The sequence below is a fragment of the Rhinolophus ferrumequinum genome, chromosome 16 (assembly GCF_004115265.2).
Source record: "Rhinolophus ferrumequinum isolate MPI-CBG mRhiFer1 chromosome 16, mRhiFer1_v1.p, whole genome shotgun sequence".
NCBI lineage: Eukaryota > Metazoa > Chordata > Mammalia > Chiroptera > Rhinolophidae > Rhinolophus > Rhinolophus ferrumequinum.
In genome coordinates, this window is record NC_046299.1 from 40,365,840 (window position 1) to 40,380,067 (window position 14,228).

At 39.3% G+C, this 14,228-nt stretch overlaps 1 protein-coding gene across 1 annotated transcript in view; it reads right to left on the minus strand.

The window, feature by feature from the left end:
• The window catches only part of CCDC6 (coiled-coil domain containing 6), a 107,543-nt gene that overhangs the window by 23,444 nt on the left and 69,871 nt on the right, over window positions 1-14,228 (minus strand). Inside the window, exon 4 of the mRNA XM_033130591.1 lies at window positions 933-1,036. Within this exon, the coding sequence (XP_032986482.1) occupies window positions 933-1,036 (104 nt within the window). The remainder of the gene's footprint in view (window positions 1-932; window positions 1,037-14,228) is intronic.

Sequence of the window (14,228 nt, forward strand, 5' to 3'; positions counted from 1 at the left end):
GTTAAATGTTGGAATGGTCCCTACATTTATTACATTGAATAATTTTTCATAATTCAGTTTATTACTGATTCAACTACAGCTTGAATATTTCCCTGTAGATATACTTCTAATTTTCACTTTTCTTAAAGCCTGTGGTTATGTCTCCATTTTGCAAGTCTTGATATGAACTCAGTAATTTACGGATGTTCATCCAAACCAAATTCTTATGGCAAAAGGACTCTGGTTAGTAAACAAAAGATAGTGAAGTAGATTAATTAACATTTTCAAGAAACTGCCATTCTACAACCATACAAACATTCTACCTACAGAACTCCCTGCCATCCTTCAAGCCCTGCTCCAACCACCTCAAAGTATACAATACTTAAAAATAAGGGACTGAGAGTATCATGCAGAGGGGTTTAAGAAATGTTTGCTGTTGTCACATCCACGTACATACACTTAACACTAACCTTAAATATGTACAAGTATTTCTTTAGAGCAAGTTTTAAAACAGATAAATGTTCTATCAAAATCTCAACCTTCCTAATTAAGTATATTCTAGAGTAGTGTAATATTTAACAGTACATAGTACGTATGCTAAGCACTTTAGAAAACAACTGGGAAAGACAGTTCAATAAGGTAAAAAGTTGAAACTGCAACCATCCTTCAGAACAACTTAAAGGGTGAACAATAGCACCTTGCTAATTTCTTCATAGCCTTTGACACCAAATGAAAAGAAATCCTACTGGGACAGTAAGAGGGAAGTATAAAGAGGTGACCAACATGAAAATAGTTCAAGTTTCAACATTTTTTTTTTTCATTTGCCAAATTAAAATGATGTGCATCAACCAAGGAATTAAATGTCCCATTGTTATTCTCCAATGGCTATACAGCCAGAATTGTACCCTAGCCACATACGCACACCCCATACTGAACAGCAAGACTAAACAAACCGCTTTTCAGCTTCCAGTTTATCCATCCTTTTCCAGAGACGATTAACTAGTGCCTCTTGTTCTTGCTCCAAAGTATTTTCAAGGTCGATCTTCTCTCGTCTCAACTAGAGGAAGGAAAAAAATTTTACTGAGAATAATAGGCCACTTAAACTTTGTTAATTAGATTTCTCGATTGGACCATTAGGACACCGTTACTTGGAGAAAACTGCAAAAAAAATGGCCAATTTTCTGGCATAGACAAGGTAAGTACATCTAATTCTTAAACTTTAATTGAAGAAACCAAGACAGTTTCATTCTTTGATGTTAAAGCTTAATTGCTGTCTAGTACATAGCTTATTTCAGCATTTTTTCAAGGCACATGGAAAGTTTTCCTTAAACAGGGCTTGGGAGAGTTCTGCTTACTGGTCTGCTTACTTACTTCTCTGGGTTTGTCCCCCCAGCCCTGTAGTTCACCGTTTAGCCAAAAAGCCAAACTACACTGCATGTAGTTCACCGTTTAGCCAAAAAGGTTATATTCCCATTTATATAAATAACTCAAACAACTGAAGACAATTCTACATACTAGTTAATGGATGCACATAAATATGCCCTAAGATATAAAAACATGTACAAAATGATGAACACAAAATTCACAATACTGGTTACCTCTGGGGAGGTAGGGAAGAAGGGAAATTAGATTTGAGGGAAGGTATACAGTTGTGGGGAGAACTCTAAACTGCATTCATAAAAAGAAGCAAACATGGGAAAAAATCATTTAATTAATCAATACTGAGAAATATGCAAAAACTGAGAACAACGCCAGACACTGGTTAACAGGGATGTAGCAGGAAACCAAGGAGTCTGACATTTCTGCCCTGGTGGAACTTACATTTTAGTGGGGTCAAGACAGTAAATGAAACAAATCAATTTTTTAGTTTGTAGAAGGTGAGAAGGATCTGAAGAAAAAGAAGGCTGGTGAGAAGGACAGAAAGTACAATGATAAACAGACTTGACAGTGATGGGTAGAGAAAATGTGTTATAGCATTCTTTGTACTTACCTGTATGTTTGAGATATTAAATGATTTTAACAGGAATTTTCTTTAAAAAGAGAAAAAGGCTATGTTACTGCCCCTATGCTGTCCCTTCAACCAACAGCAATTCACCTTTTCAATCACTGAGTCAACAAATTATTTTTGATTGCACAGCTGCAAAAATGCCACAGTGGCAGATTTCACATTTCCTTAGCAGGTCACAGAGGAGAGTTCCTCATTGATCAAAGATCCTTCCTTGTATATACAGTAAAGTGAGACCCATACCATACAACCAAAGCAGACTTTCTTGAGCAAGTGAATGAGCCCAGATCACAGAGTCCACTGAACATACAGCTTCAAAACATTTTCTTTGCATGGGGGGGCAGAAGGGGGAAGGGGTGGTGGCAGGAAGTCAGAATAAGTTAGAAGTATCTTGTGCTGTGAAGTTGGAAACAGGCTCACACACAAATACTCCTCAGAATGTTAAGCAGTTCCTACCTGCAGCAACGAGGAGTAACCCTGGAAAGCCTCATAGAACCTTTATAAAACATAGTGACTCTGTGCTGACATTTTTGGCCAATCTTTGACGTATAGTTCAGAGCCTTTTTTTTTTTAAGAAACAAAATTCCGAGGGGCCTTTTAAGGACCCAGTTTCCGTGTTTAACTGAAAGCAGTATAGAGGTTCTTGGGAGGCAATGAAAAACTCAAGCAAGGCTTAATTCTGTAGTAGAGAAAACTATGCCCAATACCTTTTCATTTTAGTCATCATGCATAATGCAATCAGTAACTCTGAAAAGCAAAATCAAGACAAAGCTGTCTTTGCCCGTGGATAACTTACTAGGCGTGTGGCTCTGAGTAGGTACTCAGCTGCTGTGAGCCTCAACATCCTCACGTAGGAAATGTGAAGGTTGCCCTAGATGACTTCCCTTTCAGAGCTACTGCTTCTATCATTCATTCTCTGTCAGTCTCAAGATGGCAGTCTTCAGTCTGAGTTGGCTCAATCACAGAGTTTTAGAGCTAGAAGCAGCAAGACAAACCATCTAAATCCACCTTTTCATTTTAGAGCTGAAGAAGCCACAGACTGGCCTGGGGGATGATAGGACTGAGGCAAAGCGATACCACCAGGGTAGGAATGGAAATCAGACACCATGATGGCCAAAAGAGCTGGGTCCCGTCCAACCCACAAGTAGAAGATCTTAAGGGAAAAGTAGGATTTGGGGAAAATTATGCTATGGTTTATGAACCCATCTCCTTTGTCAATAATTTGTCAAAGAGTATGAGGAAATACATAGGAGAGCAAAAGAAATAAGGGGTGAAAACGTACATGAACCTCAGTTACTTTTGGGCACCAGCCATCAATTTATTGCCCACTTGAGCAAATCAAGGCTTCCTGGGGGTGAAATTTGGGTTTGCTGTACCAGTTTGCTCTCATTCATGTCCGTGAAGCAGGCTCAGCAGATTTGATTTGGGTGTTTCATTACACAGGCTGGCATTGCCATAGGAGTCTGTATTTTCGTTAGCCTTAGAAACAGCAGGGTTTCCTGTCTTTTCAGTTTTAAAAATCTCGGCTTTTCAGCATCATGGAGGAGTTCTCATGGACATTAAAAAGCAGAGAAGTTAAAGGAAATGGTATTATTTATGATTATGATTAATTCCGCCTTAGATTCATCATCAGAGCTGCCCTTCCACCTCCTCTCCACTTAATTCCACAACCCCATATATATATATTTAGAACCCAAGTCTTCACATCACTTCTGCCAATTCACACAGAAGTCGATTTGCAGTGAGTACATTCTCCTCATATTGAACAATCCTCGAATCTGGCAGCATATGTTAAGTTTACAGTCAAAAGTTTACAGTCAAGTTTACAGTAAGTCAAAAATTTATGCTTGAATTGAAAACATCAGCCCAGTGACATACTGCTTTCATTAGACTGGTCTCTGCCTGTAATATTCTCCCCTACGTCCTTCCTAATAATATCTGATCAATTTTTAAATTCAGTGTTCATACAACAGGCATCTATCTGCTCATTCACTATCAAACATCGAATTCTCAGGCTAACCTGAGCCCCTTCTCACTGCTTATTCTGGGAGTACCCAGCACCAATGGGTAGAGATGATGTGTAGAATATATTCATTTGAAAGGCTGCTTTGTAATTAAGTCAGTTCAATGGACGGCCAAATTCTTCTCTTCGGTAGCTCTCCTTCTCATTACAGGTTAATTAACGTCAGACCACGAGTCCTTAGTATGCCCCCGAAATATGGAGTTTCTTTAATGGATGAGCTTAGTATATACAAATACAGCTGGCTCATTTGAATTCACAGCCTGTCCTAGCTGCGTATCCTCAGTGGGTAGATACCACCAGCAATAAAGCAGAACAGGTGGCTCCCCAAGAGATGGCTCCCAATATGACGATTTCTGTCTTGGGGTAGCCTTTTCCCATTTGAACAGAACTAGGAGACTGGGATGGAGGTGGAGGTGGCGTAAAGGAATGCTTGGAAAACAGCCTGAGCACCTGAGCCTAACCACTGTACTCCACCATAGACTTCTGCAAGGAGTTAGTGGATCTTCTCCATCTATTTTGAAAAGTGTTAGCCTAACTACCATATTATCATCACTGCTATGGGAAAATATATTTTGAACCGCAAATATTCGACTTAAAAAACAAATGTGGGGGTGGTGGGCTGGGTAAAAAGGGGAAGGGATTAAGATGTACCAATGGTCACCTATAAAACCAGTCATGGGGATGTAAACAACAAAATACAGCACAGAGTCAATAATATTATAATAACCATGTGTGGTGTCAGATGGGTCCTAGGCATAGGGTAATCACTGCGTAAGTTATATAAATGTGTAATCACTGTGTTATACACCGGATACTAATAGAATATTGTACGTCAACTGTGACTGAACAATAAAAAAGAGGGGCGGCTGGTTAGGTCCGTTGGTTAGAGCGCGGTGCTCTTAACAAGGTTGCTGGTTCGATCCCCACATGGGCCACTGTGAGCTGTGCCCTCCACAACTAGATTGAAACAACTACTTGTTGTTGACTTGGAGCTGACGGGTCCTGGAAAAACACACTTAAAATTTAAATATTAAAAAAATAAACAAAATTTTAAAACCAAAACAAATTTTGGAAGGCATCCCATTACAACTAATCCAAGATAATAAAGAGAGAGAAAAGCCCATGAAGCAAGGGCTACCATATAAACATAACATAAACACAAAGTGGGTTACAACATATAGAAAAAAGCACTTAGAATGATAAGGGGTGTACTTGATGTTTAAAAAGAGAAACAGCAGAGTACTCTCTAGGACCTACATTAACCAAACTCTTAGTTGGCTTATTTATTTATTTATTTATTTAAAAAAGAGGCAAATCCTAAGAAAACAAGTGAGGGATGGGGATTAATACAACAATCCCCAAAGCCTTCCAGGTCAGGTCCTATCTAAAGGCTATGAACAGTGCAGCCCAATTTCCTATCAATTTAATTATGTAATACCATAGATATACAAAGCAGTGACTCTAGGTATATCAGAATCATCTAGGAAAATAAAAAAGCACAACATTCAGAAAATGGCTAAATCAAAGTCAGAAAAATGAACCCAGTTTTTGCAATGGCATGAATGTTTGTGCCCTACCACCGCACTTCATATGCCGAAGCCTAAGTCCACAAGGTGAAGTGATGATGGTATTTGGAGGTGGGGCCTTTGGAAGGTAATTAGGTTTCCTGGATGTCATGAGGGTGGGGTCCATGATGATGGGATCAGTGTCTCTACTTAGAGGCAGGAGAGACCTTGCTGCCATGTGCCATGTGAGGACATAAGAAGCAGGCAGCCTAGAACCCTGAAAAGAGCCCTCACCAGAACTCCATCAAGCTGGCACCTGATGTCAGACTCCCAGCCTCTGGAACTGTGGGAAATAAATTTCTGTTGTTCATAAGCCAGTCTGTTATTTGTTATAGCAGCCCAAATGGTCTAAGACAGTCTGTTTCTAGTAGAACAGTAACAATAAAAGCTCTTACCTTATTCCATCCTACTTCTCCAATATGTCTGAGTTAATCAAGGTTTTACATATACAGTGAGTCCTCACTTTACATTATTGATAGGTTCTGTGACTTTAAACAAAACAATGTATAACCAAAACAATTTTACCATAGGCTAATCGATATAAACAAGTTAAGTTCCTACAGCAGTTCATCAACACTGTAAAGAAATGACGCTAATCGCAGACCTGCTGTACATAGGAAAGAAGTGACTAATAGGATTCATGAGGGAGCTATTAAAATATATCAACTGACAAGAAAAGAGCCGAGAACAATGCACAATGGTCCTTGCTCCATGGCAAAGCCTTCACAAATTAAAGCAAAAGAGACAAAGTAAAACTTAAAACACTACCTCCGTTGGCATCTGTTCAGGCAATCAGTGGAATTTTGCTGAGCCCTGGCAATTCTCCTCCTAGGCTGGAAGACAGCTGACCCTTGCCTTCTGGAAATTTTTTTTTAAAAGAAATCGAGCAGCCAATTTGTGTTACAGACGAGTTAAGACAGGTGTTCATAGACCACAGAGCCCCCAAGGTACCTATTCGATTAATAAAGCTGAGGCTGTTTTCAGAATTAAAAACAAGTTCTAGGTCATCACTACAGCTTGTGCAATGCTGAGCACAGAAAGAGCCAAGGGAAGTTTGTTAGTGAAGAGCAAAAGAAACAGAGAGGAAGGACGGTCACTTTCAAGCGTAGATCAAAAATTACAGCTGAAATTTATCTATGTCCCTTAGAAATATACTGAGAAAAAAATGCAAAAAGTCATAAAGAACTATATAAATAAGAGATAAATAGGGCTGTCCCTTGGGTGAAAAGTAATACTTTATTACTTTTAATAAAAAAATAAAATACTTTTATTACTTTTAATGATCCTTTATCTTTGTACCTTTTCCTGCCCCCAGCCAATTTTTTAATGAACATTTACTAATTTTAATAAAAAATTTAAAGACCTCTAATCTTAAAAAAATGACTACTTCCTAATATAATTTAATAGTATATCCATTAATTTAGGATGTTAATTTACATATGTAAAATACAGAATGAGCCAATAAACTGTCAGAGGATAAATGATAGTCAATAGTAAAGGCTTAGCTATCTGGAGGACTCAAGAGAATTTTCCAGATAGCCCAAAGTTAACCTTCTTTTACTGTAGCTTACAACTGTTTTCTTCTCAAAAATTGTCTTCCTATAAAAATTAGAGTTGTATTTTGAAATGGATAATACCTCAGGACATTAATATCTCATTAATATTAATATGTGAAAACGACACTATTTCATAGTTTTCCAGCTCAATAAATTTTGCTTTTGTTCAATGATATTGAGAAATGAAAGCCTTTATGAAAGAGACACATATAATTACCCAGATTTATATGGTTTCTGGACTTAAGTTTTCATCACTTGGACATCAGCACAATAGTACATAAATATGCATACTGGGTTTATAATTCTAAGGGATTCTTTTACCAAATAATTATCATTGGTGGAAAGCAGGTTTAAAAGTATCGGGTGTACATTCTTTTGCCACCTCAGGAGTGCAATGGAGAAGTCCTTGGGGAAGAAGTCATATCACAGTGGAGGTTGCAAATACACTATCATTTCAATGGCTACCATCTGTGCATTATCTGCAATAAGCTTCCTTAAGAAAATAACATTAGGGAAACTTCTCTTGATGTGCTTTATCCAAAATGAAAGTTCTTTGATGAAATGAATCATTTCTTTCTCGTCATTACCACATCCATCCCACTTCCTTACACAGTGTTACTGGATTTACTCAGCCATTCATTCATTTGTCATGGTTTGGCTAAGGGAAAATGTCTCTTCTCAGCCATCCACATTCTTGTTCTTCATAAAGAAACAGACTTTGCACACTTCAAACTTACAAACAACTAGAAAGTCTCAGCATAGTATCCCTGGATTTTATTGCACTTACTATAGCACACCAAAGCCTTTCAATTTAACAGGCAAAGTCTTCACCCCCAGAGCATGACCAGCAATGCACATAGCTGGATCACGATAAGGTTCCTCTTTCCACAGGAAACACGTTTTGAATATTTTCCCTGCCATCATGTAACATCGTCTGTAAAAACTGATCCACACAGCAAGTGGTAGCTGATGCTTCAAAATAAATTCTGACAAAATGGAACACAGTGAGTTTTTGTACTTAATTGAAATGGGGTCTACGGAAGGAATTCTAGGGATTTTTTATTTATTTATTTATTTATTTTTGCCACGTCCTGCAGAGAGATTTATCTGTGTCCCCAACAGAGCTCAGAGTGTACTTTCACAGGCCTGGAGTTGGACCTCTCAGTTGGCTTCATGACATCCTGACAGCTCCTGGATTACAAAACAAATCCATTGAAAAGAGAGCCTGCAGAAGCTTCTTTTGAGTGCTGCGTATTGTCCCTAGTTTACCTTCTTGCAAAGCACCAAATCCCCTTATTTTTCAGCTATGCTCTGAGGCTTCTTCCCACCTACCCTAAATAAACAGTAGGTAGAATGCTTGTACCCAAGCTTCTCAAGTGACACAAACATTCACAAGGATTTGCAACAATCAAATTCCCATCAAGTGGACTTTAGAGTTTACTATGATTATGTCTGACTGTGCCCCAATGCAGCTTGTCTAAATGTGAAGACATAAGTTATCATGTTTCACAAAAAAAATTAAAATCAGGGCAGCAAATTATAATATACTACTGTTTAAAAAAAAAAGGAGGAAGAGAAAGAGGAGAAGGAGGGGGAAGACGAAGAAAAACCATGAATAGCAGTTGTGTTGGGGGGAGTTTGTAGTCTAGGTAATTTTTTTTTTCATTTTTGTACTTCTATGTTTTCTAAATTTTCTTGAAAGAGCAATGGCTTACTTTTATAATGCAAGCATTTAATAAAATAATATGCCAAGACGTCCATAATTTAAGATTACTATTTGAAATCAAACTTCATAGTATGCAAAATGGTCACTAAATTTCATCTCCTTAATGAAAGTGAACATGGTTGTTCATTGAAAAAAAAGGCACACAGAAACCAGGTGCTACCCAGAGCTATTTACGAGACCCCTCCACCCCTCATTGCTAGCCTGCAAGGGCAGCAATTAGTGTGAATAGAATTCTAAAACTCCCAGTATGGCTACACTACCCATGAATTTAAGAAATCCTTTGTTCCACAGCAAAAAAAAAAAAAAAAAAAGAAAAAAAGAAAAAAATCAACCAAGGATGCAAATCTAAACATGAGCCACTAGGCACTCAATTCAGTCACCTTAAGTCACAAAGACACACAGATTATCTGTGCTAATTCACTCGAGTTAGTCACTGCAGCTGCTAAAATAAGTAGCATCAGAATTGTATGTGGACTGATTGTGATGTCAGTTTGCTTTGCACTTTGAATGAATTACCTTCTAGACAAGTAAGGCAGGAAGGCTAGGTATCTTGTATCCTTCACTAGGAACCACTGCTGGAAGAGCTAGACACCTAAAACTCCTTTCTTCGTAACAGAACTTAAAATATACTGTAAGTTAGATATTATGTCTGCTCCTTGTTTCACTTTAAAAATGAACAAAAATTAAACCTTGTCCTAAGAATTGAAATTCATCATTCTAAATACCAGCCTCTATGACTTGCTAATTGAACATGGTGAGAGGCACTGGGGTAAGATGGGTGTCACCCCTGTAATGGCCCTGGCAGCCGGGGTCTTCTCACGCCTCTGATGTTGTGTAAGGGTTGAAGGTAAGCACTGGGCACCCATTAGCACTGCAGCTGGCATGAGCCATGGTACAACCAGCTGTCCTCTGCAAGGCACTTACGATCAAGTCAAGCGTACACCCTCACAGACACCATACACAGACGCCCCAAACCCCTGCCATTGCTTTGCCCGGTAACAAAGAGGAGGGAGTCAACTTCACGCTTTCTTCTCGAGCTCTTTTCTCTGTTCTCAGCAGCCCTCCTCCATGCAGTACCTACCGGGACATCCACTTTTTACTGTGCATCTTCTCTCCCATCCCCGCAACAAGCTGGATTTAGATCTATCCAGCCCATATGTGCCAATTAACAAACGATTAAACCAAGGGCCACAGAGCTTCAGGTCCTTCTCAGTTGGTATGGTGGCAGAGGAGGGGTGCTGCAGTAGTTATGCTGTCCCCACCATCACAGCACTGCACAGAGCACCCCGAATCACTGTCCGTGGGTCCACTGGCCTCCTGGGACCTGGTTCCATGAGGCCAGGGGCCTTTCTTAGCAGAGGTTGTGGCAGACGGCAGGCACAGAACAAAGGTGTGTTGAATAAATGTAGGATGTTTGCCATACAAGTATACTGGCCGCAGCACGGACAAAAAGAAAGCCAAAGTGCTAGGGTCACAGGAGACAGACATATTCGTAAATTAAACAGACAGATATCCAGGACAAGGAAGGTAGTGAGACATGTGAGGCTCAAATAGTATGCACGCACATTTTCCTGAATACTTGTATAATATGTCATTTACCGTATCTAATAATACAATGCCATTTACCACAGGCATTAGGTGATATCTTTCACTATCAATGGCAGCAGGTATAATTTCTGGAGAGCTTACAAGATGTAAGTGACCAGGGGATACGGTGGCAAGGTCAACATTGTGCCTTCCCTCCTTTACCTTACAGGGAATTTATATGGAAGAAAGAATTTGTTTAATTGTTTGCTAGTTAGTATTTGCGTACCAAGTGTGATAAGTGGAGGACTGAACGGTATGGAGAAATACTTTACAGCACAAACCCCTAAGTGACTGAAAAAGGGAAGTCAGTAAGATAAACAAGGATAGGGAAGGGGAGGGAGAAAGTGGTCCAGGCAGAGGAAACAGATCAACAGACACCGGCAGGAAAGCACTGGGCACTTCAGAGAATGTTTTTCAAACTGCAGGTCACGACCCATTACTGAATTGTGAAATTAGTTGAGTCAGTTGTGACCTACATTTTGCTAAAAATGAAATAGGATTGAATAGAAAATCACTGCAAAGCATGTAAGCTTGTTTGATGAAAGGTGTCCCAGTCATAGTACAGTTACAAAAACATCAATGCGCTGGGTTACCATGCGAACTTATTTCTTGCTGTGCGGTCCATGCTGGAATAATGCTGCATCAGAAGGATGAACGAACTTCAATATGCATGGGACGCGAGGAAAGGCAGGATGGGAGATTAACCCTCCCAACAAACCTACACATTAGATATGATGTCTGTTTCACAACAGAGGTCACACAGCTTCTTCGAATGGAAGGCAGATTGGAACCCAGGGAGGAGTGTCCCTAAACTACACAGACTGAAATACTGTTGTTACAAATGGATGCTAATGAATGAAAAATGACCACTCCAATTCTAAATTCAACCGTCAGATATGGGTATCTGTGCTTTGGGAGGAAAGGACACCTCGGATAAGAAAATACACCCCAAATTCCAGGAAGAACTGAGAAAACCAGTGGGCCAATGACAGGGGAAAATACTCAGGTATCTCAGAGACACGGCAGGCAAGCCCGTTCATTAGCTAGGCGTGAGCTGAATCACATGACTAATTCTCCACTAATTTACTCCAGCATTTTTCTACTGCACTACCTAATAAGGGTTAAGTATCCACTCTACCTGTTTCTGGCTGCTGTTGTCTTCTTTGCTGCAACATAATATTCTGAACCAGGAGCACCAAAGGACCTCCTATCTGCTGAGTTGAACTTCACTTAATACATAATATGTGCCATTTAAATGCTAGTTATCCTTCTCCGGAGAAGTAAGGAAACGCCTAATTGGCAGGAATCGTTCAGATGAAGATTTCTTGACACTCAGAGAATATTCCAAGTTCTAAGCGTTGTTACCTAAGAAAATGTGACTACCAAATAAAAGACTGACGACTAACAGTGAACACACAATTGAACGAAAAGTCTTCAAACACGGTTTACAGGCAGTGGCCACCACTGTTTGTTACCAAGAGCCTCTAACAGCACTAAAGTCACGTTGACTGGACTAATCCAGTTCATCAGACTAATACCGTGTTTCCTCGAAAATAAGACCTAACCAGAAAAATAAGCCCCAGCATGATTTTTCAGGATGACATCCTCTGAACATAAGCCCTAATGCGTCTTTTGGAGCAAAAATTAACATAAGACCCGGTCTTATTTTTGGAAACACGGTACTACTAGTGCTGCAAAGAGTTCATAATTTTACATCATTCTGAACACGCTTTTGTACATCTGCTTATAAATTGTCTTTCGGAGTTAAGCATTCAGGATACTGAATGAAATGCCAAAAGGGTCACTCAAATAAATGACTACGAACTTATTAGCTGGGTAACTTGAAGAAAGCCTCCTGTTCTCTCTCTGGGTTTCCATTTCTGAAAAAGCGGTGTGAGCAGGTTAGGCCACTTACAGGTCAAACTGCTCTATCACCAAGCAGCAAATCGCACTAAGTTACATCACGCCCCCTCCTCTGGGGGAACAGGAAATGGGACAGCAAGTGGCTGTTGTCCCAAATCCTGGAAGGAGCTCTCTGATACCCCCACCTCTGGATTTCCTCATGATTTTTCCATTGTCTCATGTCCCCAGCAGGGGCTGGGGACAAAAGAAGTGTTTCCTATAGCATGGCTTTCCAGCTCTAAAAATCCTACAAATTCATATATTGCAACATATCAAGAGAGCAGAACCATTTATAGCCCAGGCACCTCGATGATCAAGCTGCTAACATTCCTTATCTGAAGAAGGAAAGGATCCCAGATTCTAGATCTAACAGAAGAATATAAATGCTATTTGACCAATTAAAGTGCCCATGCTAAAGTCCTGACTTTTGGAGAGAGAAACTTACAATGAGGGCATGTGAATTCACTGGGGCTGGCTTTGGAGAGAAAAGAGAAAAAAAAGTCCAAGACTGAGCCTCAAATCCAGTTAAGTTCTGCTTGACAGGTAATCAGCAGGGTCCCCACTTAAAAACCATTACAACCCAAGCGATACCGTCAAAAGAAACATGTTATGGTCAACACAATACCCTGACAGAAGGCCTTCCAATATCCCTTCTGTAGGCTCAACCCATTTGGTTTACAACATGGATTATTTTAAAATTAATAGCAGCACCTACCTCATGTGAGTGGCTTGTATAGCAGCCATTATATCACAAGCTTGCTATCATTGCCATTTTATAGATAAGGAAACTGAGGCTCAAAAATGAACTCACTGGGTCAACTGGAGTCCCACATGCAAAAGAATGAATTTGGATCCCTATCTCACACCACATACGAACGTTAACTCAAAATAGATCAAAGACCTGAAAGTATAGACCTCTTAGAAGAAAACATAGGGGTTCATGATCTTAGATTTGGCCATGGATTCTAATGACACCAAAAGCACAAGCAACAATAGAAAAAAATAGATAAATAGGACTTCACCAGAATTAAAAACTTCTGTGCTTCAAAGGACTTCATCAAGAAAGTGAATACACAGAATAGGAGAAAACATTTGCCAACGATCTATCTGATAAGGAACTTGTACCTAGAATATATAAGGAACTCTGACAATTCAGTAATAAAAAGACCGTGAATAGACATTTTTCCAAAGAACATATACAAATGGCCAACAAGCACCTGAAAAGATGCTTGACATCATTAGCCATCAGGAAAAAAAACAAAACTGACTTCACATTCACCAGGATGACTAGAATCAATATGGTGCAGCCATTTTGGAAAACAGTCTGGCAACCCCTGCAAAAAGTAAACACGGAGTTATCACGTAACCCAGCAATTCCACTTCTAGGTATATGCCCAAGAAAAATGAAAACAGATGAACACACAAAAAATTGTATGTGAATATTCATAGCAGAATTATTCGTAATAACTATATGGATGAAACACCCCAAATGTCTATCAAATGATGAACGGATAAACAAAAATGTGTTATGGCCACACAGTGAAACATTATTTGGCCAGGAAAAGGAACTAAGTACTGATACATGCTACGACATGGATAAAAATATACTAAGTGAAAGAAGTCCATCACAAAAGACCATGATTCCATTTATATTAAGTATCCAGAATGGGCAAATATATAGACAGAAAGTAGACTGTTTCTTGTTTAAGGGGTAGAGGGGATTGAGTGACAGCTAAAGGGTACAGGGTTTCTTTTTGAGGTGATGAAAATGTTCTAAAATTGATTGTGGTTGGTTGTACAACTCTGAATATACTAAAAATCTTTGAATTGTACATTTTAAATGGGTGATTTGTATGCTATGTGAAGCATATCTCAATAAAGCTGT